This window comes from Lolium perenne, chromosome 6, assembly GCF_019359855.2.
Source record: "Lolium perenne isolate Kyuss_39 chromosome 6, Kyuss_2.0, whole genome shotgun sequence".
Lineage (NCBI taxonomy): Eukaryota > Viridiplantae > Streptophyta > Magnoliopsida > Poales > Poaceae > Lolium > Lolium perenne.
In genome coordinates this window covers 205,197,296-205,222,274 of record NC_067249.2, presented here as the reverse complement: position 1 = coordinate 205,222,274, position 24,979 = coordinate 205,197,296, and the positions used below count along the sequence as shown (strand labels likewise).

Below are 24,979 nucleotides of genomic sequence, written 5' to 3'. Positions count from 1 at the left end.
AAAGAACAACACAAGAATGATCCACAAAAAATGGGCCAAATAACCAAGAATTACATTTGTGCTGCAAATGTTTAAGCCATTGTACTCCATACATAGCTGGCAATGGTTCCAGTCATCAAGCATACAGCATCTTGTCCAACAATGCAACATTTTCTGTCAAAAAAAGGAATGCTGCGTACGCATGATTAACATAGCAACCAGCCTCTCGGCGCCAGTGGCTGCTCCTGAATACTGTAGAATCAACCCGGCATCTCCGTGGCCTGAAGGACCCCCTTCAAAATTCGGGCAGCATCAGTAAGGCTTGAACTTCCTTTGCGCCCGTAGCTGCTGTATCCTCTTCTTGTCCTGCTCAAACTTGCTCTGCAGCATCGCCAGTTCTGCACAAGAAAGAAACAACGGTTGTTAGCCCCAAGCAGTTTCTGCAGCCACAATCATGATCAACCTGCACAAAAAATGCACTATGCTGCAGACTGCAGCTCGTAGCAGATAGAGAAAATAAGTTCCTCGATCAAAGCCGCATATCACCTCTTTTCCAAACCAAATTTCACGTACTGCAAATTATTTCATGAAAGGATTAACTTGACATGCAAAATTAACATTTATTTGCGATGGCCTACCAAGTCACTCTGTTTGCTACCACAAAATAACTTCTGGAATATATAAGATTTATTCCCTAGACTCTCGACTGGAAACAAAAAGAAATGAATAATGAACCCAAGCCTTGTATATTTGCAAAAACCTAACAGACTACACTAAACAGAAAGTCACAAGACTGGCATGGCAAACACCTGAACTGATCATGGGCTGTTGAACCGGACAACGCTGCAAGTCCGAGCTATCCGTTCTTTGCCTAAAACTATAGCGTTGAACATAGTCTAGGTTCTAATGCATCATACATGTACTGACCACTAGGAGTAACTGAAACTGCATCAAGGATAATAGTGGGAATCTATAAATATTTTTTGACATACCGGTCATATGAGCTTCCCGTTTCTGATGTCTATAGAAGTTCGGACCAACTTCCATAGGTTTCTTTTGAGCCATTTTCTCTTGCATTGCAACCAGAGATACAGAGCCAACCGCTGTTCCAGTTTCAGCATCTGTAGTCTTTTTCCTACCCTTATGATGCACTACAACTGTCCACCCATCTTCTGCAGCTGCTGCCTCTCGTTCCTTCTTCTCCTGAATAAATCAAACAGGTACCAGATGACAAACAAATCAAACAGTTGTCATACCAACACAAACATATGGAAAATTCTTTTCCCTAATAAATGACAGAAAGCAGATGATTTTCGTGCGTTGGCAATACACTCTACCAAGCTTAAATAACTTGTCCTAGCTTGCATTTTAACTCGAGATATTCAATAATTGTTTGCAGAACAAGCTAGCTATAAATCAGGTCAGTTGGCTGGTCCTTGAATGCTTAATAAATGGAAAATACACACCTGCTCTTGTTGTTCTTCATGCGCAGTTATAAACTCATCTATTTGTTGCTGCAAAACTTTCAAGCCTGGCCGCTTCTGCCTGTACTCCAAGATCCATTCTGACAAGACATCAGTCACATCATCAGTATTTTGCCATTTTGGACTTTGCTGCGTCCATTTGCAGGTTCTAAGATAACAAAGCAAGATATGGGAATACAGTGGAATTCACTGGAGCAGACTGCCAACTAATAAGCACCCTCAAAGTCTACACCACATATGATTTAGGCTGATAGAACCAACAAGCTAGATATAGATCTGTCAGTTTCGCGATGAAATTGACTCCCACGAATCTTTTGATTTAAGGAAGTCTATGTAATGGCATTCCTTGAGAGTGTAACTGGCGACAGTAAATTATGTATTTTTCATTGTAGAAACTGGACAATGCATCTTTTTTATATACTAGAGGAAAATATAACTTCTGGGTGATAAAAAAATTTATAAGTGTAGCATTACTTTTCATTCCTCTAGAACAGTCTTCATCGACTGATGCAATTTCATCAACATCTGCAGTATCAACTTCAACAACATCTGCAGTATCAACTTCAACATGCCTCTCCAAATTGTCCTCTCTAATTGATACCTGCATATCTGTTGTGTTGACTTCCCCAGATTGCTTCACTTTTTCTGCATCAAGTGGAAAGGAAGTGTGTCAGGAAACAGAACCATTTATGCAACAGTTAGATAATAATTAAGAACAACTTTGTTTAGGACAAAAGTACAAAGGCCTACTTTTCTTATTTTTCTTTCGTTTCTTTGCCTTTTCTGGTTCCCCAATACCCATAACTTCACTCTCATCAGCAAGTTGGTTGACATCAGCTGCATAAAATATACGCACATCAACTATTAGTTACAAGAAAGAATCAAGAATTACTAGAGTGAGAAATATGGCACAAAATGAAGGCTATCAACCAGTTTCTTGCACGGATGAAAAACCAATTTGTCAAGAAAAAAATGTGATAAGAACAACGTCATACATCATGGTTCAAACATAATTCATCAGTCAAAGTGTTAACTCGGAAGCAAATCTTACCTCTTAGAGATTCTTCATCTGGATTTTCATCATGCAGGATATCATCTGCATCACTGGGCTCCACAGAGCTCTTCCCTTCCTTCACCTTCTTTTTCTTCTTCTTCAGCTCAAGCGTGTCAGGCTCAACAGAGCTCTTCCCTTCCTTCACCTTCTTATTTTTCTTCTTCACTCTAAGTGTGTCAGCATCATTACTTTCCAACAGACTTTCTGCCTCAACAGGACTGTTGCTTTCCTTTAGCTGCCTTTTGCTCTTCTTCTTCAGCTTAGGCGTTGCCTCATCCTCAACGACAGACACCAAATTATCGGCCTTGGTAAGACGTTTTGTTACTTTGACATGCTTACTTTTCTTCTTTTGCTTCATCAATAAAGTTTTCTTGCTGCCTACCAATTCCTTATCTAACAAGTAAAGACAGAAGATAAAGCATTATACTACAAGATATAGCTCCTTATCACGCTCTACAAAAAAAAAAAAAAAAAAACTTGACAACAATATATAGGGTCAGAGAAAGAACTCAAAGAGCTGGAACCAAGAAATTAACAGGCGCCAAGGAAATGAGATGGTATCCATGTTATTTGTTTTGTGCACATGAGACACTGAAGAGTACAAAGGTATTCAGAATCTCGATTCTGTCATACCATTCTACGTTTCTACAGCCGTAAACTGACAGAACATCTGAGTGATTCTACATCAATAATACAATTCGCAATCCTACTGTGGAGCCACTGATCTGATTCAGTCTGAATGAAACAGGTAACGCATCAGATTGAGAGAATGAACATGAAGTGATGGAATCTATCCTGGCCCTAAATTAAAGGCCTCCACTCATGCTGAAAACTTACTTAGCAAGTTTTTACTTCAAACTTGAACTTAAGTGACAATGGAGGAACAAACAGTCGGACAAGGAAATCAATATCCACTCCTCTTTTATCTTCCCATCCTAATTCAAACTATATACCACTGCATCAGTGCTTTTACCCTTTGCCGGGGCGTCCGGGGCAATGAGTGTAACATTTCTTAATAAGCGCATAAACTAAGCTCCAGGCCTAGATTAACCACTGATTCCCCAGAACAAAATTGCAGGGAAACAATCACTGCAAATACCTTTCACGATACCATGTCCGGCTGCGACCTCGCTCTCAGCGGCACCATCCAAAGCTCTATCCTTCTTCTTCTTCAGCTGCTTCTTCTTCACTCCAAGCCCAAGCGCCAGCTTCCTATCAACCTTCGCCTCCCGCGGCGCCTTCTTGTCTACAAAGCAGCAAAAAAATACTCATGCCTCCCAACTCGAACTACAACTTCAATCAAGAAGCTACACAGTGTAGAAAGGGGAAATCCCGGTCACCTTTGGATTTTCCCATGGGAAAAAATCAGCAACTAAGCGTCCACGAAGGAGACGCGAAGAGAATCGGCTCGTCGGCGGTCAGCGAGGGGTGGAGGCGCCGCCGGTCGAGCTGGTGGGCGTTGCGACGGGAAGGTAGGGTTCGGGCGTCAATGTGGGTTTGGGCCGCTTAACTGCCCACGAGCTTCTACCAGGTGGGCCGAAATGCGCGTGCGGGCCCACGTGCCAGGGACTAGGCCCAAACCCCTTTTAATAGCGGGCGGCACGGCGTCCCGAGTCCTAAAACCCGCGAAGTCACAAGGCGGCGGCAGCGGCGGCGGCGGCGGCGATGGGCAGCGACACGGAGACGGAGAAGAAGAAGAAGATGGCGCTGGCGCTGGCGCCCATCGCGCAGCCCCTCGCCAAGGACAAGCTCTCCAAGCGGACCCTCAAGCTCGTTCGCCGAGGTCCGTGGGGTTTCCCCTTTTTTCCTCTTTCGCGCAAATCAAAATTTCTTCGGCTCTGTTGGTGAGCTCTCGGTTTATTCATGATGCGGTTTGGTTTTGCAGCGTCGGAGGCCAAGTGCCTGAAGCGCGGGGTCAAGGAGGTGGTCAAGAGCATCCGTCGCGGGAACAAAGGGTAGCATCTCTAGCTCATCACTGTTATTGTTTGTTCGGTAATTAGTGCAGTAGTATGATAGTCCTGGAGAGCTCCTGGGTATAGGTCACCCAGTCTGTGCCGGTGATACCTGATCAAAGCAATCAGCGAAGAGCAGATTTTTTTTAGCTCAAATATGTCATGGAGTTATCTGACGTGCTTACAAGTTGTCCAGTAGTTATAGTGTATAGTTCACATCATGTGCCCCACAAAACATGCATTATGGCATTAACATAATAAGTACTTAAAACTGCAGTGTGCTGTTTTTTTGCTGATGATAGAATTTTCCATGTGTGGTAATATGAAGTTGTTAACTATTGAAAATATCTGTAGAGTTTGATTGTTCTGATGGTTAGTTGTTTGATATTGTTGTTTTGCTTTTATAAATCTACCATTCATTGGCTTGACTTGCATAATGTCACTGACGTATGTGGTATTGTTCGATGCAGGTTGTGCGTAATTGCTGGAAACATCTCTCCTATCGACGTGATTACACATCTTCCCATACTTTGTGAGGAAGCTAATGTCCCATACATATATGTGAACTCAAAAGAGGTAGGCTACATATTTCTCTCCACTATCTATGGTCATTGTGTGGCATTGATTTTTTTTTTGACCTGGACTACGGCGGGCTTACGCCAGCCTGAACAACTTTATATCAAAGCAAAAAAGACGGGTTCATTACACAGCTTGAGAGGGGCAGAGGGGCAGAAGGAGAGCTAGCCTAGAGAGTTCAGGGGGGATCATAACCATTACACCAGGAATTAAGAAAAGAGGTGGAGGAGGGGGCAGTGCATCTATAGGCCTAGAGCCTAATATCCTCAATACATCGGCGACACACAAGAGAAAGATTTTCTACAACAGCATTGAAGGTCATCGCGTTTCTTCGCTTCCAGATGTTCCAGGCGATGGCAGTGTTGATGGTGGATTCCTCGTATGTGCAATTGCGTCTGAGGCAGAAGTCAGAGAACCCGGTGTACATGCTTGGGTTGAAATCTTGGTGGAAGATATCCCAGATTTCAACAAGCAGGAGGTGATCAACATCTTCATCAAGGTTGCAGGAGAGACAGGGAGCAGAAGTAGATAGGTGGTGTCGAAACTGCTGCTCGTTTGTGGGCAGACGCCTTTTCCGAGCAAGCCAGCAGCAAAATCTTGCACTTTAAGGGGGCAGCACTCCGCCAAACAGTTGGAGCCACGTCGTCAATCTGCTAATGCCTGAAAGAGTTGACATAGAAACACTTGTTTGAGAGTTTTTTGTTAGAGAGGCGAGCGTCACGTAGGTCCGGAGCGTCAGGGCGGAGCTCCACAAGGTTCAGCTCGATAGACAAAACTCGAAGGTTATCTGCCGCGGCAGCCGTGAGGCGCGGTCCAAGGGAGCTGCGTAGGCCCCAGGAGAGAGTGGTCTCAACGTTAATGTTGGGGCGGGTAGAGTGAGAGAAGAGGTTGGGAAAACGTTCTTGGAGGGTTTGGTCCCCAAGCCAACAGTCCACCCAGAAGGCCGTGGAAGACCCGTTACCCAGAGAAACTTTGGAGATGGAGCGAAAGGAGGGGAGCCCCGCCACCATGTCCTTCCAGATGGGGGTGTCAAGGTGGTGACGATCACCCAGGTCTCGAGAGTTGTGCCATCCATACATGCGGCGGAACCAGGAGGCCGAGGGGGTCGATGTGTCATAGTGAAGTTTGGTGAGAAATTTTGTCATGAGGGCGGAGTTTTGGGCTGGGAGGGAGATGACTCCGAGACCCCCAAGAGTTTTGGGGGCACAGACATCGTCCCAGGCCACTTTGCATTGGCTGACATGGCAGGATTCTTCACCAGTCCAGAGGAAGGCGCGCCGTCGCTTATCGATAGCCTCGATAACACCAGCGGGGAGGAGCCCAGCGCACATGGCATGAGAGAGCATAGATGTGAGGAGAGTTAACGAGGATCAGGCGGCCGCCAATTGGAAGACAACGACCTTGCCACCCAGAGAGGCGCATGTCGCTTTTGTCCGAAGCGCAGTTTATAGGGGGAGAGCGGGAGGCCCAGGTAGGTTTGGGGAAAGGTGGATATCGGGCAACCAAAGGTGGCGGCCATAGAAGTGGTGACAGGGGCATCAATTTTTATGGGCACGAAGGTGCTCTTATGGAAGTTTATGGTCAGCCCGGTGGCAGCGGAGAAATCGTCAAGGATTTTTTTGAGGTTGGCGACATGGTTCGGGACGGCCCGGATAATAATGAGGGTGTCGTCGGCATACTGGTGGACGGGGCAAGGAAGGTCATCAACAAGAGGGTGGAGGAGGAGGCCAGAGTGGGAGGCCAAGCGGAGCATCTGCTGGAGGACATCAGCAACAATGTTGAAAAGGAAGGGGGAGAGAGGGTCTCCTTGCCGAAGCCCTCGCTGACATTGGATCCAGTGACCAGGGATACCGTTGAGGAGGACGGCAGTATGGCTAGATTGGTTGAGCAGACTAATCCAAGAGCACCATAGATCAGGAAGCCCTTTAGCCCGCATAATGCGGTTGAGAGCCTCCTAGCTAATGGAGTCGAAGGCCTTGCGGAAGTCAAGCTTAAAGACTGCAGCAGGAGCGGAGCACCTATGGCAAGCCTAAACAATATCGGCAGCATAGACGAACTTTTCCGCAATGGAGCGCCCAGAGATGAACCCGGTCTGATCAGGGGGAACAAGGTGGGGGATGAGTCCCCGGAGGCGCGCAAGGTGAGGCATTTGGAGTGGACCTTGAGACAACAGTTCTGGAGGGAGATGGGTCGGAAGTTTTCCGGTTTGTTTGCACCGGCCTTTTTTGGTAGCAGGACGTGGCATTAATTGTGTCTCCCTATAACCTAAATACTCTAAAACTTTGACTAGTTGCTGATTCATTCTATGATGACTAAGTCAACAGAGCGTGCAACCTAGGCATATTTCATTATTTGGATCTTTAACAGCACCATGAACTATTTTTGTTAACACTGGAAAGAAGAACTTTTCTATTTTTCTTGTAGATAGCAATAATGCCACTCTTTTGAGTTGAAAACTGTTTTTTTCCTTTTGTTAACACTAAAGTGTTTCCCTCTCTGGAACATTACTGTACATCTAAGGAGTACCACATAGTGTCTTTTCATTTACTTTTCAAATATTCTATTCGATTGGCAGCTAATGAGAAAAAACACACCTCTTGACATTTTATTTATCCACTTTACTATAGCTGTATCTGAATCAGGCAGTCATTTATTTTCCTAATTCTATGTTTGCACCTTACATTCTGTGAGTCAAAACAAGCTCAAGACGGTCACTTTACCAGCTTATCTGTCTGAAGTAGAAGGTTTTGTGTTTGGGACCTTTTGAGTTGATTTTTTTTATCGATTGCATCACCTGTTTCACTGTTTGCATTGGCATGCTTGATCTTCTGAGATAGCAGCCCCATGTCACAGGCCAACATGAAACATGCACATGCCCTGTTGAGAGGCCAACATATCTGGCTTTACATATTTACCCACTTTTATGGCAAAATATATGTCAATATATATATATATACCTTTATTCACCTCTGTATATTCCTTGCCTTCTAATCATGTGATGTACCAAGGGAGAACATGTTTTCCTCTGTGGGTGCATAACAACTAAGGAGCAGCATATAGTTGTCCTGTCATTTGTTGTTCTATTGTTTTTTTCCATTGTGCTACAATGTGTTAGCACCTTGCTTGGTTTTGTCTCATTTATCTTATACTTGTGCCTTCCTATGCTATGGTTGTCTTCATGGTTAAGATAGACAGTATGGTAATCTGATGTACTATGCTTGCCTTCATTCACAGGAGCTTGCTACTGCTGGGACTACTAAGAGGCCAACTTGCTGCGTCTTGGTCATGACCAAGCCAGCTAAGGGGGAGATCAGTGAAGAGGTGAAGGAGAAACTGCAAACGGAATACAACAAAGTTGTAACTGAAGTTGCGCAGGTTACATCTGAAATGTTCTGAGAACATTCCCATGGCGAACCTGAAGGATTAGGCACCTCACTATGAACATTTTTCTGTCTGTATTATGTAGCATGATTCTGTCACCCTATCATGCTAGTGATCTAAATGATTTTCAAGGAGCTTTTTAAGCTTCCCAAGTCTGCTACTGTACTGTTCTAGTGGTGACTAGATGATATTAGTGCATTATTAACGGTTTTGGTGAGCAAATCATATTCTGTGATGACGCATATATGTGAGTAAGCGGTGTCTGAGCGCTTGAACCATGAATCGTTTCTGGTAGAGTGATTGTCGTAAAAAAATTGAACTCAAAATTCTTCGTGAGTCATCTACAGTAAAAAATTACTTGATGGGCAACCAGTTGTGAGAGGTGGGAAGCAGTTTTGGGATTGGTCTGGGCCTTTTTTTTTTCTTTTGGCCTGAACTGTTTTTTTTTTTCTCGAATACACATCTAAATGTGCATCATTTGTACAAGAAGAACACCAAGATGGTGCAAAAAATCTGGGCCTTGTACAGCAGGGTCAGGTGGTCACTGAGAAAGTGAGAAGGCTCTAGATGAATTCAAAGACCAAGGGTGACTGGTACAATTGAGGGCCTGCGACTGCTTGATGGCAGCCATGCTCACCGTGAAGGTGCGGAAGTAAACAATTGGTCGCTGCCTCAAAAGCTTTGCCTAGCGCCCCGCAATTGGCACTCGTGGTAGGCATCCTTAAGCTTTGGGATGAGGATGTCGTATAAGTTTCTCGATGTGCCTCGATCCTCAACTACCACACAAATGAGATGTTCAAGATCACCTCTGTCTACGGACCAAATGTGTACTCTAGGGATACTTCTTCACCAAGTTGATCTACCAAAAGCCCGCAAATGGTAAAAACTGGCTTTTGCCTTTTTAGGGACTTCAACCAAATCTATAGAGGTAGAGACAAGAATAACAAAAGTGTTGACATGTAACCCCATCTATAAGTTCCACAATGCTCTTTAAAGTTGTGAGCTCAAAGTTCACCTTCAAAATAGGCACGTTGAAAGAGAGCCCCACTATGTGCAAGCTTGACTCTTTTTTTTTGTCAACGCCAAATGGGACATTCACTTTGACACCCATGTCCTGCCCTCTCCGATCATTTCCCCCTACTCCTTGCCGATGATAGTGCCCCTGGAAGACCAAGGAGTTTAAAATTCAAGAATTCTTAGATTTTCCTCCTGGGGTTTCAAGATGTGGTCCAACAAGCTTGGAATGAGCCAACCGGGCACATAGAACCTTATCAAAATATATTCCAAAAGTTAAGGCAATCGGGGAAATGTCTTGCCACTTGGAGTCGCAAAAGCTTTGTGCCAAAGACCAATGTGATCCTCCACGAAGCCCTTTTTGACATCCTCCAACTTGACATAGTCCAAGAAAACCGACCTCTTTCAACAGATGAGCATGATCTTCGAGCTTCCCTTACAACAACAACAACCAACAACAACCAAGCCTTTCAGTCCCAAACAAGTTGGGGTAGGCTAGAGTTGAAACCCATAAGATCTCGAAGCCAAGTATCTTCGAGCTTCCCTTAAAAGGATAAATTATTAGTTTGGCAATAATTGGGCGGGAAAAAAAAGAAATGTTCAAGAATTTCTAACATCGAAGGAGACACCAACACAAAGTAGTTTCACTTGAGGCTGAATGTGCGAAGAAGGAAAAACCATTTGTATCGCCTCAAGCACAATAATGGATGGGTCACCGAGCATTCAGAAAACGAGGGGATCATTCATGATCACTTTTCTTCGGTGATGGGGATAGGACCTACAAGGAACCTTGACTGCAATTGGGAGAGCCTTAATTTTTGGAACGTTGATATGGGGCATTGATGCCCCCTTCTCCATGGGTTAAGCAAATTAGGCAAATACTCGACAAAGCGTCTTGTTCAGATGGTTTTACCGGTGTCTTTTTCAAGAAGTGTTGGGATATCATCAAGGACGATGTCATGTGTGCCATTCATCAATTCAACACCCTCCATATGGCACACGTCCAATGGGTCGATTTGGAAAATATTGTGGTGTTCCCAAAAAGAGGGGCCGAGATAAGCATCTCCGACTATAGGCCTATTAGCTTAATTCATGCCATAGCAAAAAATCATTGCCAAGATGATTGATATCCGGCTAGCCCATCTCATGAATGATCTCGTCTCCAATGCACAAAGCGCATTCATCAAAAGTAGGAGTATCCATAACAACTTCATGTATATGCGCAACCTTGCAAGTCGCCTCCACAAACGTAAAACTCCAATGCTCCTCTTTAAGCTTGACATTCGAAAAGCATTTGATTTCGTGAGATATTGTTCATCCTTGAGCTTCTTAAAAAACATGTTTCCTGATGGGATTCGTAGCATAGAAAACAAAAAAATCCTATCGCGAGAACGAAAACCAAGCCAAGATGCAATCTAGAAGATGGGAGCAACGAGAAGATCATGAGACTAACCCTCGAAGATTTCTAAAGCCTACGAGATTAGATCTCGTTGTTGCAGAAGATGATCACTTGCCGCTTTCAAAAGCGCGTAGAAGATCTTGACGGTGCCACAGTCGGGCAGCACCTCCATACTCGGTCACACGTTCGGTGTTGATGATGACGTCCTTCTCCATGTTCCAGCGGGCAGCGGAAGTAGTAGATCCTCTTCAGAATCCCGACAGCACGACGGCGTGGTGGCGGTGGTGCTGGAGATCTCCGGCAGGGTTTCGCCAAAGCTTATGCGGGAGAAGTGGAGGAGGGAGACGGCTAGGGTTTGAGGAGAGGGGGCTATGGGCGCCGGCCTCAAGGGGGCAAGGGTGGTGCGGCCAAGGTGTGGCTGGCCCCCTCCCTCTCCTCATCTATATATAGGTGGAACAGCCCCAAGGGTTTACCCAGAAAACGAATAAGAGTCCAACTCCTAAACCTTTCATAAGGACGAAACCTACCCAAGGTGGGACTCCTACTCAAGGTGGGACTCCCACCCCTTCCTTGGTGGGGTGGCCGGCCACCATGGGGTGGAGTCCACCTAGGACTCCTCCTCCCTTAGGCTGGCCGGCCAAGGTGGGTGGAGTCGGGACTCCACCTTCTGCGGTGATTTCTTCCGGACTTTTCTAGAGCCTTCTAGAACCTTCCATAAATACACTGGATCATTTTCAAACCTAGAAAATGACTTCCTATATATGAATTTTATTCTCCGGACCATTCCGGACCTCCTCGTGATGTCATGGATCCCATCCGAGGCTCCGAACAAACATTCGAACCCCATTCCATATTCCATATCTACTTAAAACGACATCAAACCTTAAGTGTGTCACCCTACCGTTCGTGAACTATGTAGACATGGTCGAGACTCTTCTCCAACCAATAACCAATAGCGGGATCTGGAGATCCATAATGGCTCCCACACATTCAACGATAACTTAGTGATCGATTGAACCATTTACATACGATACCGATTCCCTTTGTCACGCGATATTTTACTTGTCCGAGGTTTGATCATCGGTATCTCAATACCTTGTTCAACCTCGTCTCCGACAAGTACTCTTTACTCGTACCGTGGTATGTCATCTCTTATGAACCATTCATATGCTTGCAAGCTAATCAGACGACATTCCACCGAGAGGGCCCAGATTATATTTATCCATCATCGGGATGGACAATATCCCACTCTTGATCCATATGCCTCAACTCATACTTTCCGAATACATAATCCCACCTTTATAACCACCCATTTACGCAGTGGCGTTTGGTGTAATCAAAGTACCCTTCCGGTATAAGTGATTTACATGATCTCATGGTCGAAGGACTAGGTAACTATGTATCGAAAGCTGATAGCAAATTGAACTTAATGACGTGATCTTATGCTACGCTTAATTGGATATGTCCATTATATCATTCATCTAATGACATAACCTTGTTATTAATAACATCCAATATTCATGATCATGAAACTATGATCATCTATTAATCAACAAGCTAGTTATACAAGAGGCTTACTAGGGACTCCTTGTTGTTCACATAACACACATGTATCAATGTTTCGGTTAATACAATTATAGCATGGTATGCAAACATTTATCATAAACACAAAGATATATAATAACCACTTTATTATTGCCTCTTGGGCATATCTCCAACATTTCCCTCCAAAAATTTGTGTCTGGATTGCAGTTTTTCTTAGCTGTTCCTCCTCGAGGGTCCTCCTTAATGGGGTGGCCGGCCGCCCCATCAAGCATGGGCGAGGCTTGCGGCAAGGAGACCCATTATCTCCTCTCCTCTTTGCGCTTGCCATTTACCCCCTCCAACAAATCCTATAGTTGGCCACCCATCATGAGCTCCTCCACAAGATTAGAGGAAGAGGGACGGTTACGAGGACTTCACTTTACGCGGGCGATGCGGCAGTTTTTGTGGCACCGCTCAAGGAGGAAATTTAAAATATATCCACCATCCTTGCCTTGTTTGGTGCAGTTACCGGTCTTGAGAAAAGTTTCCAAAAGAGCATTGTTGTGGGTATACTTCATGGGTGTACCATCGACAGTGCCTGGATCCGGCAAGCTCGGGTGGCCCACAGATGGTGGTGAGGCATGTGGCCCATCGGGCGGCCCAGTTGCTGTTGATCCTGACGGAAGATGTCCGGCCCAGGAGCAGGGAGCCGGATCCAACCGACATTGAGGAGGAACCCGGATCCACGGAGGCCCATTAAGGGACCCGGATCCGGTACGACGTAGATGGAAGGGCGGATCCTTGGCGTACACGGCAAGACATTGTACCGTAGTTAGGAAACCTGTATCCGGGTAGGACTCTCCATGTAAACCCTAGATCCGTGCGCCTTTATAAGCCGGATCCTGGGAGCCCTAGAGGCAGAACCTCAACTCATTGTAACATCGCGAAAGCGCCCAGATAATTCCAGACAAGCAGCAGTAGGCCCTGTCATCGTGCACTACAAGAAATCTGCCATAAGTTGACAAAATAAAGGTGTCACTGAAACGTCAATAATGGCTACTTGTGACGTTACGGTGACGCTTTTCAAAACGTCGAAAGCTGGGAGTCAGCAGTGACTGCTTAAGACGTTCCACTTGAAAACGTCGTAGAGCTTTGTGACGTTTTAAAATGTCACCGACGGCATGACGTTCCCAAAACGTCATGGGCACCTGCCCCCGAGTCCAGCGTGGCAATCCGACGTGGCAAAATTATGACGAAACCAAAACGTCTTAATTCGAAATCAGCTCGGTCCAATTCCGTATTCTACATGGGCCGAGCCCAATAATTCCAGCCTTTTACCGTAAGCATTGGCCTTTGTTTTGGTCCATTTCTGTTTTGGGCCTTAGCCGTTTTGCACCCTTTTTCTATTTTGGACCTCACCATTTTTACAGCCTTTCTCTATTTGGGCCTTAGCCTTTTATGATCCATTTATTCTTGGGTTGGTCAGGTTTATATTAACAAGATTAGACAATATATAAATATCAACACATGATGAAATCATCCATATAAGAGCAGTAACTGAATATATTACAATATTTCCACAAATCATATATATATATACAAGAAAGACACTGACAACAGATTCATATTTGTACTACAGTGACCCATTGCATTGTAGTGATCTCTGCTCAGTACTTGTTATTGTGTCCAGTGCCACCCGAAAGACATCCTGGAAAAAACGAGCAGTTCCAGATTCAGTTCCAGATTCACATTACAGGGACAAAGTACTTCTTGTCGTGTATGATAACAAAATAGTAGGTGAACTTGCTAACAGTATGAATTTTAATTCGCATGTGTCCAATTACGTTTAACAGCGAAATAATGCAACATAGGGCAGCAGTACTACAACAGGCTTCCAAAGAAAAATATGCATCAGACTGTAATAGATTTGTGCCTCTATCTACTGCAAGAGAAATGAGAGCATGGCCTAAAGTGAAATAAAAGAGTGCTAGTCATGTAAATGCTACCCCTGGAACATCATGCAGCCAATAAATTCGAAAATAGAGAACTGGAGTATGATATTTTCCATTTTACGGAGATCATTATGACTATGACTTATCACTTACATCATAAACTGAAAAGAAAGCAACACGTATATAATTAACCATAAAGTAATATCATAGAGACTTGATCAGACCCTAATACAAAGCTATTCAGACCATATATTCCATATCACATAGGTACTTAACTCAAAATAATGCACATCATCATGGCCCATCAACCAAGTAACAAAGAGGAGAATGAGATAGACCAAAGACTTACCTAATCTAGAGAATGAAAATTTTTGAAGCTTCTCATAGCTATTCAAGCAATCAGTCATTCTTGCTAGCCGGTAATAGATCTGGGATTCTAACTGGAGAACAGCAGCTGTTTCTTCTTGGCCATTCAATATTTCCAAAGCTTCTTGCAATTTGTTTTGCCTGTAGTAGCAGTATGCCTGAATATAGATAAAAATAATACTATTCAGCGGATTTGCACATCCTAGTCCTTTTATACCAGCAAATAAATGTCCTAGTATTCAAGACTTATAAAAACTACAATGAAAAAACTACTATTAGTCTATGGGAAAGTAGAGATCCTAAAGAAATGTCGAAGATCTACACTTAAGTGACAATGGAATCCAATCTTAGTTCATCAGCCTTTGTACTGCTACCCAACATGAAAGTAAATCCTCGTTATGTTTTAGTATTAGCTATCAACTAGGCTGCCGGCATTGCTGAGCAAAACCTTGTCACCTAATGCTTCGTATAAGTAAAAAAGTAAATCATACAGGCATACAAAAAAAAATCAAAAGAGATCAGCATATTGATATTTTCAACTGGATGATAATCATCAATTAAGGAGTAAAATGACCATGTTCACCCATAACAGTCTGATCTAAAAAAACAGTTGCAGCTGCTCAGTACCAGAACAGACAAAGAAACGTAAAATAAAAATGTACAAATCTCATGCGATTATGGACTCTTTGCGCTCATTGGAACCTCAAATTTAAAAATTAAGTTAGACAAGCGTAATAATAGAAAATGCCATCACAAGTATTTAAGTTGCCGGGCCACAGCTTCTTGCCAGGCTGCAAACAACTCTTCAGTGTGCATTACAAATCCCAATACCAAGCTTTGTTAAACAATTTTGATCTGTAAAACAAATTTCTATATGCAGTGTTGTCAGCATCGTACCTAGCAAACCATCAGACATTAAACTACTTTTGATATTCAAAGGTAAACTTTCCATCTCGTCATCACCCAGGTCGCCAAACCTTTACCTTCATGTATGGAAATAACTCAAAGAAGAGGAAAACTATTTGTCTATGGGAAACTAGAGATCCTAAAGAAATGTCAAAGATTCACCACAAGTATTCAGCTTGCAGGGCCATATGTTCTTGCCAGGCCGCAAACACCTCTCGCAGTGTGCACTGCAAGTGAGTGCACATGGATTTTGTAAGTACGCAACGAACCAGCAATCAACTGTATTACAATTCTCAATAGCAAATTTTGTTATGCAATGTTGCTCTCTAGTAGATAAAATGATACACGGTGATGGCAGAATCGTGGCTAGCAATCTACCGAACATTAAACTGTTTTTGATATTCGAAGCTTCAAAGATGGTTCAGAGACTTTCCGCTTGGTCATCACCAAGCAGGTCTGACTGCTCCCAGATCCCAAAACCGCAGCCTATCGATCCACGCAGTCAGGACAGCAAGCGAATGCAAACAGATCCATCGCGCACTAGCAAGGGGTGGGAGGATGAACGTGCGTTACCTTATAGAAGCTGAGGTCGATGGGGAGGCGCTCGGCGGCGCGGATGGCCGCGAGAGCCTTGTCCGTGGCGTCGGACTTGATGTGCGCCACCACCTTGCACCGCACCGCGTCCTCGTCGCCCGGCGCCGCCGCGAGAACTGCAGGATTAGCCGCGGGGGGTCAGGGTTTAGGGCATCATGGCACGGGAAGCGCGTCGGGGGGAGAGGAGGAGGAGGGGGGTGTGCAGCGCCTGACCTTGGTCGGCGACCTTGACGGCCTGGGGGAACTCGCCGGCCTCGATGTGGCGGTGGAGCGCCGAGAAGAGGTCCTCCACGGCGGCTGGCTCCGCCGCGGCCGCCGCCGCCGCCGCCTTGGATTTGGGCGGCATCGGGATGTGGTTCGGTCGGGGTGTTTTGAGGGAAGGAAGGAGGGAGGGAGGTGGTGGCGGCGCAGGGAGGCTAGGGTTTGGAGTTAGGAGCGACGATGCGCGGGATGCCCTATCGCGCGGTATTATCTGAAATTTTTCCAATTTTTCCCTATCGCGCGCTAGTTTCCAAAGTTTTCGGCGCGAATGGGAAAATCCTGGGTGGCAATTTCGGTTCTGTTTGGTGCGTTGGATGCTTCGGATGGTTGAGATCCAAGTCTTGGGCTGATCCTTGGTAGGTTGTTTCCTGTCTTCTGATTGGCTAATTTTTTTGGCATGCTAATGACGTTGTTGATTTGTCGCAATCGGCAGTGGAAAAACGTCGTAGGCCACTTAATTTTGCTAATGACGTTTTGACCTAAATTGCCAATGACGTTTTTGCCCAATAACGTCACGATTTTCTAGGGTTTTGCCCCCCCCCCCCAGTGGCCAACGATGGTCAATGCTAGGAACGTCATAAAGCTATGACATTTTGATTTCCAGTCATAAAAAAAACGTCATATTATGGCAGATTTCTTGTAGTGGTGCAGGTGTTCCGAAGCTGGGTAAATCGCGTACCACCGTCCCGTGTGCACTCCGCCCTATGGCCCCTACTTCTTCTCCCCCTCGTGAGGATCCCTCCTCCGGGGTACCGTCGATTAGGCAACGACAGTTGGCGCCCACCGTGGGGCCTGCGGCGTCTGGAGGCCGGAACCGGGAGGGTTCCGCCATGGGAAGCTACGACGACACCATCGCTGTGGGGCGCGTCCTCTACGCCGGAAATCTGCCGATCGTCCCTCCGGACGAGTGTTGGATTCCGGCTAGGACAAACCCTGTCAAGCTCTCCATCGTCCCAGTTGGCGGCATACACATCTTCATCGGGGAAACCGTCGATTCCGACGGAAACCCACTGGTAAGTAACGCAGACGCGACCGCCGCAGAGCTGGACGCTGTCGCGAAGATCCGATCTGAGATGCAGGAGCTTCCCAAGGAAGATTCCGCCTCGGATCTGGAATTTTCAAAGCCCACCCAATCCGCCCCTGAGCAGGAAACAACGGTGGAAGACCAATGCAGATCCGCCTGGGTCTCCCAGGTGTTAGAAAAGCAGAGGTGCCACTTCGTACACTTCTTGGCCCATACCGCCGGAACCGCCCCTCAAGAAGACGGAGCTGGTCCTGAGCAGGTAGAGGCACCGGAAAACGACGCGGATCCGGATCAGGCTGAGCCTGTCGGAGAAAGCGAAACTCCGGTTGAAGAGTCGATTTTGGGAAATCTGAGCCCAATTTCGGGAGATACCCCCTCCATGGATACTAACGAGTTCAACGGCAAGCTAGGGGAGTACGGTTTCGGTGATCAGCCTGAAGTCGACTCCGCCCAGCCTAAGCAAGTCCTTGCAACCGTAGCAGCGCTGGGAGAACCTGGATCAGAAGGGGCAACCAACCAATCCGACCCTCAGCCATCCCGCCAAGGATCTCCAATGTCACGGGAGCGACCCCGCAGGGATTCTTCCTCGGAGGAACTCTGTCACACCGAAGAGATGGTTGCACAAGCAGGCATGGATGCAGTTTATCGCTCGGATATTCTTAACAAACCCATAACCTCGGGCGACGCCGCAGATCCGGAGGCTTTAGAGGCCACGAGAAAGGAAATGCTGGCCACAGCCAAGAAGCTCGCCAATACCGCAGCCGCAATAATGGATGAAAGGGCAGAAGCTGCAAACTTGATGGACCGCTTCGAAAGACAGGATCGCGAAATCGCTGACACACTCGAGCATGTCAAGAGCATGAGGCAAGAGTGGGAAATAAAGATGACCTATGCGCAGGCGGAGGCCGATCGAATCGTTAGAGAAGCAATTCCGCCCCGCAGAATCAACTTCGCCACGCCCGCAGAGCAGCAGCCGCTGGAAACCCCAAAGGATAACATGCTAAAAGCTGCGGAGCTATTGAAAAAGAAGGACGAAGAGGTTGATATCAACTACCTCCGCAAACTTGTCGCTTCAGCAATGCAGCAGCAAAGCAAGGCGGATACCTCGCGCAGGTTAGAATCCAATCTGGATAACTGTGTATCTACCGCGCAGAAGGATGCTCGCGCCAATCGACATCCCGACGATGAATCACACACCGGATCCTCGGAGCGTAGAAGAAAAGCCAGGGAACACCCAAATCCGATCCCCGTGCCGTCAAAGACGCCTCCGTCAGATCCAAGAAAGGGAAAGGATGCAATGTACTCTGGACGAGACAAGTACCGCAACCCCTCTCCTCCGCCTAATGGTTACCCGCGACCCCCTCGCCGCCGTAGTCCAGCCGGAAACACCAGGCCCCCAGGGCATGGTGGGATTGTTATCCGCGACAACGTGCTGCCAAGAAACAGAAACAGGGAGCGCTCGCCGGAACCTCGCCGGAACCAGAACAACGATCGTGAGCCCGAGCCCAGGAGGAGTCGGAATGAGGAGCGCGACCCGGAGCCTCGCCGGAGCCGCGACCCGGACCCTCGCCGGAGCCGGAACGACCAGGGCAGCCAGCGCCATGGCGAAGGCAGCCACAGAAGCCGGAGCCAGCACCGGGAAGGCCGAGGAGAATCGGAAGGTGGAAGCAAGAAGTCGGATCAACCCCCCCGCAGGTCTCCCTCACCACCACCTAGCGGTGGCGGTGGAGGTGGAGGCGGAGGCGACGGCCGGAGATCTCGCTCTCGCTCACAATCTCCTCGCCACGGCCCGCGCGACGCACGAGAACGCCTTAACGAATACAGAACCGACTACATCGGCCCAAAGGTGCTTTGGCAGGATGATTCGAGAGGAACCAAAGCCAAGGATGAACCTCAAGCTACCCGGAAACTTGAAGCATTATGATGGCACCGAAAGGCCGGATACCTGGATTGAGGATTACTAATGCAGTAACCTTTGCCGGAGGAACCCCTAATATCGCCTGCCGCATGCTCCAGTTGTACCTTGTAGGTCCAGCCCGGATCTGGCTCAGTGACCTCGAGAAAAACTCCATCTTTTGCTGGTTCGACCTGAAGACCGCTTTCGAGAAACACTTCAGAGGCACCTACAAAAGACCTGCCACGGCAAGCGACTTGCAAGCCTGCATCCAGAAGAAGGGAGAAACCTCAAGACACTACCTCACACGATGGTTGGCATGCAGGAACGAGTGCGAAAACGTCGACCACACCACAGCCATGTACGCCTTCATTGGTGGACTACAGAGGGGAGGATTGCTGAGGCATACGCTCACTCGTTTGGCTAACTCAAACAAACTGACTTTGGATGAAATGATCTCCATTGCCAGTGATCATACTGCCGCCGATGATGACGCAGGCGGTGATCTCGCAGCTACAGCAATCCCCCTACATCAACAAAAGAAGAACCGTGATAACGGCAACAGCAGCAGCCATAAACGCAAGAACCCTGATGACCAGAAGAGTGGCGGATCCGAGATGGTCGCCATGGCGTTTCAACGCGGAGGTTCAGGAGGCGGAAGAGGACGCGGCCGTGGTGGCGGAGCCGGCAGGGGTCAGCAGCATGGCACTGAGGTCACAGCTGGCGGATCCCGCACCCCGCAAACCTATGAGGAGTACAGAGACATGCCCTGCCTGGCTCACTTGGACCCGGTTACAGGGAAGTCCACTCACACCAACCGCAACTGCAAGTGGGTCAATGATCTAAAGAACGACCCGGAGGCAGGATACAAGCGAGCCCGGAAGCACCGCCCACGCGGCAAGGGGGGCAAGGGCAAGAGCAAGGACAAAGAGGAAGACAGTTCCGAGGCGATGGATGAGGATGATAACTCGCCGGATCCCAAGGCAGGGTCCGCAGGTAAATCCAACCCATTCGAGAAAAAGAGCGTGGGGGCTTACCACACTTTCCTCGGAACCCCAACAGTCCGCTCTACCAAGTCAGCTACCCGGATCCTGAACGCCACAGTTCCGGCTGTGCCGCAGTATGTCAGGTGGTCGGAAGTCCCGTGCACATTTGATAGGGAGGATCACCCTGCCATTGTGCCAAAAGAATGCTACGCCTTGGTTGTAAGTCCCCGCATAGACGGGTATGACTTCTCCAAGTGCCTCATGGATGGTGGAGCCAGCTTGAACATCATGTACCTGGAGACTCTAGAGCGGATGAACCTCACCAAGGAACAGCTCAAACACAGCAACACTGAGTTTCATGGCGTGGTTCCGGGTAAGAAGGCGAATTCCCTCGGCAGCATCACACTTCCCGTGGCTTTTGGCGATGTTCACAATTTCCGCGAAGAGAAGATCACGTTTGAAGTTGTGCCCTTCAAGAGCTCCTACCACGTCATCTTCGGCAGGCCCACCTACCACAAGTTCCACGCAAGAGCAAGCTACATCTACAACAAGCTCAAGATTCCGGGTCCTAAGGGTATGATTACCATATCTGGAGACTACAAAAAGGCTCATGAGTGCGAGTTAGGCGAAGCCGCCTTCGCAGAGTCTGTGATATCTGGAGAAGAGCTGAAAGGCTACAGAGCCGCGGTGGATCCGACTGAGATGCAGACCACCAAGAAGCAGATCTCCAAGCACAAAAACTCCTTCAAGGCCGCGATAGAGACCAAGAAAGTCAACTTCAAGGAAGACGACGATTCCAAGCAGGTCTCAGTCGGAGCCAACATGGACCCCAAATAGGAAAACGCGCTCGTCGAGTTCCTCCGCGCTAACATGGATATCTTCGCATGGCAGCCTTCTGACATGTCCGGAGTACCAAGGGAACTCGCCGAGCACTACCTCAACATAAACCCGGGGGCTAAACCGGTGAAGCAAGCTATGCGACGCTTTGGAGACAAGAAGCGCCGCGCCATAGGAATGGAATTAGCAAAGTTACTAGAGGCAGGTTTTGTAATAGAAGTTATCCACACTGATTGGATCGCAAATCCCGTCCTTGTACCCAAAAAGAACACTGAAATACTAAGAATGTGCATCGATTACTCTGGCTTGAACAAACATTGCCCGAAAGATCCGTTTCCCCTGCCGCGCATTGACCAAGTCATTGATTCGACGGCAGGGGCGGAACTTCTGTGTTTTCTTGATGCGTATTCCGGGTATCATCAGATCCGGATGAAGGAGTCTGACCAAAAGGCGACCTCATTCATTACCCCATTTGGTACTTACTGCTATGTTACTATGCCTTTTGGCTTGAAAAACGCAGGTGCCACCTACCAACGTACGATGCAGCGGTGCTTTGAAGGACCAAATAGGCCGGAACGTACACGCTTACGTCGACGACATTGCGGTCATGACCCGGAAAGGATCCGACTTGATCAGCGATCTCACAGAAACCTTTGAGAACCTCCGTCGGTACAAGATGATGTTGAATCCGCTGAAGTGCGTCTTTGGCGTACCAGCTGGAAAACTCCTTGGCTTCATTGTCTCTAACAGGGGCATCGAAGTTAACCCGGAAAAAATCAAGGCAATTTTGTGCATAAAAAGGCCAACTTGTCTCAAAGACGTGCAACGGCTCACTGGTTGTGTCGCAGCAATCAACAGGTTTGTTAGCCGTCTTGGCGAGAAGGCACTTCCCCTGTACAAGCTATTGAAGAAGACAGACAAGTTTGTCTGGGACGAGGCAGCGGATGCAGCTCTTCAAGGGTTGAAGGACATACTCACCTCCCCACCTATCCTAGCAGCTCCAGGAGAGTCAGAGCCTATGCTCCTTTACCTGGCAGCCACCAACAGGGTCATCAGCCTCGTCATCGTGGTGGAGCGACAGGAAGAAGGTCACGAGTACGGAGTCCAAAGGCCAGCCTACTATATTAGCGAAGTCCTTACGGAGTCCAAACAGCGCTACCCTCACTTTCAGAAGTTAGCATACGGAGTATTCCTAGGCAGCAGGAAGCTGAGACACTACTTCCAGGAGCATCCAGTAACAGTCGTGAGCAAGGCTCCGCTGTCAACGATTCTCAACAACGCTGACGCAACAGGACGCACAGCAAAATGGGGCATTGAGTTATCCGCCTTCGACATCAACTACAAAGCCAGGACCGCGGTCAAATCCCAGGTCTTGGCAGATTTCGTCGCAGATTGGACAGAAGCTCCGGATATGAACCTGGAGCCGGAACCTGAGACATGGGTTATGCACTTCGATGGATCCAAGCAGCATCAAGGCTCGGGAGCCGGAGTCACCCTGAAGTCCCCTACTGGAGAAGAACTGCAGTATGTTCTGCAAATACACTTCGAAGCTACAAACAATATGGCGGAATACGAGCCTCTACTACACGGATTGCGCATCGCCAAGGAGATAGGGATCAAGCACATTATATGTTGCGGAGATTCAGACCTGGTGGCACAACAAGTAGCCGGAACCTGGAACGCCAGAAATTCCGTCATGGCAGCCTATAGAGACGAAGTTGACGAGATCGCCAAACATTTCCTTGGATACGAAGTCAAGTACGTCAGGCGAGATGACAACGCAGCGGCAGATATGCTATCCAAGCTCGGATCCGGCAGGAAGCCAATTCCGCCTGGAATTTTCCTGGAGCATCTCCGGATACCCTCGGTGAAGGGCGCTAACCCGGAAAACCCAGAAGTGGCAGTGTCTCCGGCTAGGGAAGTGATGGCTATCATTCCGGTTTGGACACAGCCTTTCCTGGACTACCTCATCGATCAGAAGTTGCCAGAGGACGAGGTCCTCGCGCGACAGATCATCAGACGAGCAAGATCCTACACAATTGTTGACGGACAGCTCTACAAACGAAGCGCAACAGGGGTATTTCTCAAATGCGTCTCCAATCAAGATGGCATTGAAATCCTCAGAGAGATCCATGCAGGGGACTGCGGGCATCATGCCGCCCCCAGGTCACTCGTTGCAAAAGATTTTCGGCTAGGTTTTTACTGGCTCACAGCTAAAGAAGATGCTGACAAGATAGTCAAGACCTGCCGAGGTTGTCAGTACTACGCTACTCAACCAAACGCTCCAGCCCAAGAGCTGAAGACCATACCTATCACCTGGCCATTTGCGGTCTGGGGGCTCGATATGGTTGGTAAGTTAAAAAGATCATCTCCTGGCGGTTTTGAATACCTTCTGGTCGCTGTTGACAAGTTCAGCAAGTGGATCGAGGCAAAGCCAGTGAGGAAAGCCGATGGTGCTACGGCACTAAAATTTGTCTGCAGCCTCGTGATGCGATTCGGCATCCCACACAGCATAATCACAGACAATGGCACAAACTTCGCACAGGGAGAATTGAAGGATTACTGTGAGACAGTAGGGATTCGACTGGACCTTGCATCTGTGGCTCATCCACAATCAAATGGTCAGGTTGAAAGGGCTAACGGCCTAATATTATCAGGAATTAAGCCGCGTCTTGAAGAACCGCTGCGATGAGCAGCTGGAGCTTGGGCTGACGAGTTGGAAGCTGTTTTGTGGAGTTTACGAACTACCCCTAACAGATCAACAGGGTTTACCCCATTTTTCCTGGTATACGGATCCGAAGCCGTGCTTCCCTCCGACATCATCCACGATTCACCGCGAGTTTCCGCCTACAATGAAGAAAACAACGAGGCCGGACTGACTATCCTGTGGACCTGATCGAGGAAGCTCGGAACCTAGCTGACCAGCGCTCCGCCATCTACCAGCAGAAGCTCCGACGCTATCACAGTCGTCGAGTTCGGAATCGCTCCTTCATGGCAGGAGACCTGGTCCTCCGCCTTCGGCAGGTGAAAGACCATAAGCTGCAGTCTCCATGGGAAGGACCCTTCGTCGTTAGCAAAGTGCTTCATAACGGGTCATACTACCTTGTTGATTTCCGCGAGCTGAAGGATAGACCTGCTAATTGGCACCGGAAACGCAAGCGTGAGGATCCGGATGACATCTACGACGAGACAGATCGCCCTTGGAACATCGCACAACTACGTCATTTCTACACTTAGCGTATTTTTTCCGAGTTACAAACTCTGTAATAGTTATACATGATCAATGAAATAAAGCTTATGGTTCACTCTCTGAGTCTTTTACCTCCTTTACTTGTTCATTTTTAGATCATGTATGTTTTCCGACTAAAACCGCAGAGCTGGATTTTTCCGCCTAGGCGTGTATGAAAGTTGTGATTTTCAAAAATCGTCCTTTAGGACGTAAGCTTAAGTTTTCTGATTAAATTGTTATCTGTTGCGAACTCGTGGATTCCTAGTAGCGATTTCCGGCACCTATGCCTGGGGGCTTGTTTCCGCGGTTATGGACGGGTTGCCATTGGGCTTCGTCGCCGCTGGCGAGTGTTTCCGGCTAAGGTCCTCCGGCTCGCGGAAGGTCAAGCGGGCAAGCCGGAAAAACAATAAAATCAGCACTTGCTTTCCAACATAAAACGAAACATGCGCATAATATTAACGGATAACAGGATAAGTGTTTCCGCCCCATGCATAGTCGTTTCGTTTCCTAGCTACTTAAGAATTTAGTCTTATTACAAACCCACTCTGGGGCCAAAATGATGCAACT

At 47.5% G+C, this 24,979-nt stretch overlaps 3 protein-coding genes across 3 annotated transcripts; 1 reads left to right on the top strand and 2 right to left on the bottom strand.

The window, feature by feature from the left end:
- Window positions 1–17: 17 nt before the first annotated feature.
- On the bottom strand, window positions 18–4,016 carry LOC127306296 (uncharacterized). Its single transcript, XM_051336918.2, has 8 exons — window positions 3,858–4,016; window positions 3,617–3,763; window positions 2,515–2,910; window positions 2,214–2,300; window positions 1,938–2,108; window positions 1,446–1,543; window positions 972–1,182; window positions 18–377 (listed from the first exon to the last, which is right to left on the bottom strand). The coding sequence occupies exons 1-8, from the start codon at window positions 3,871–3,873 to the stop codon at window positions 292–294; spliced, it is 1,212 nt and encodes a 403-aa protein (XP_051192878.1). The 5' UTR covers window positions 3,874–4,016; the 3' UTR covers window positions 18–291.
- Window positions 4,017–4,124: 108 nt separating this feature from the next.
- On the top strand, window positions 4,125–8,651 carry LOC127306297 (H/ACA ribonucleoprotein complex subunit 2-like protein). The gene is made up of 4 exons (XM_051336919.2): window positions 4,125–4,300; window positions 4,403–4,472; window positions 4,940–5,045; window positions 8,280–8,651. The coding sequence occupies exons 1-4, from the start codon at window positions 4,183–4,185 to the stop codon at window positions 8,439–8,441; spliced, it is 456 nt and encodes a 151-aa protein (XP_051192879.1). The 5' UTR covers window positions 4,125–4,182; the 3' UTR covers window positions 8,442–8,651.
- Window positions 8,652–14,450: 5,799 nt separating this feature from the next.
- LOC127310091 (uncharacterized) lies at window positions 14,451–16,544 on the bottom strand. The gene is made up of 4 exons (XM_051340794.1): window positions 16,395–16,544; window positions 16,161–16,297; window positions 14,665–14,839; window positions 14,451–14,476 (listed from the first exon to the last, which is right to left on the bottom strand). Exons 1-4 carry the CDS (start codon window positions 16,525–16,527, stop codon window positions 14,451–14,453), a joined length of 471 nt encoding a protein of 156 aa, XP_051196754.1. The 5' UTR covers window positions 16,528–16,544.
- Between the last annotated feature and the right edge of the window lie 8,435 nt (window positions 16,545–24,979).

Excerpts from the sequence above, each read along its gene's own strand:
- LOC127306296 (XM_051336918.2), bottom strand. Across the intron at positions 2,911-3,616 it reads CGGACATGGTATCGTGAAAG|ATAAGGAATTGGTAGGCAGC; the intron begins GTATTTGCAGTG and ends TTTACTTGTTAG. Across the intron at positions 378-971 it reads ACGGGAAGCTCATATGACCG|AACTGGCGATGCTGCAGAGC; the intron begins GTATGTCAAAAA and ends TTTCTTGTGCAG.
- LOC127306297 (XM_051336919.2), top strand. The coding sequence starts at position 4,183 with ATGGGCAGCGACACGGAGACGGAGAAGAAGAAGAAGATGGCGCTGGCG. Across the intron at positions 4,301-4,402 it reads CCTCAAGCTCGTTCGCCGAG|CGTCGGAGGCCAAGTGCCTG; the intron begins GTCCGTGGGGTT and ends TTGGTTTTGCAG. Across the intron at positions 5,046-8,279 it reads TATATGTGAACTCAAAAGAG|GAGCTTGCTACTGCTGGGAC; the intron begins GTAGGCTACATA and ends CTTCATTCACAG.
- LOC127310091 (XM_051340794.1), bottom strand. The coding sequence starts at position 16,527 with ATGCCGCCCAAATCCAAGGCGGCGGCGGCGGCGGCCGCGGCGGAGCCA. Across the intron at positions 16,298-16,394 it reads CGTCAAGGTCGCCGACCAAG|TTCTCGCGGCGGCGCCGGGC; the intron begins GTCAGGCGCTGC and ends CTAATCCTGCAG. Across the intron at positions 14,840-16,160 it reads TCGACCTCAGCTTCTATAAG|GCATACTGCTACTACAGGCA; the intron begins GTAACGCACGTT and ends ATCTATATTCAG.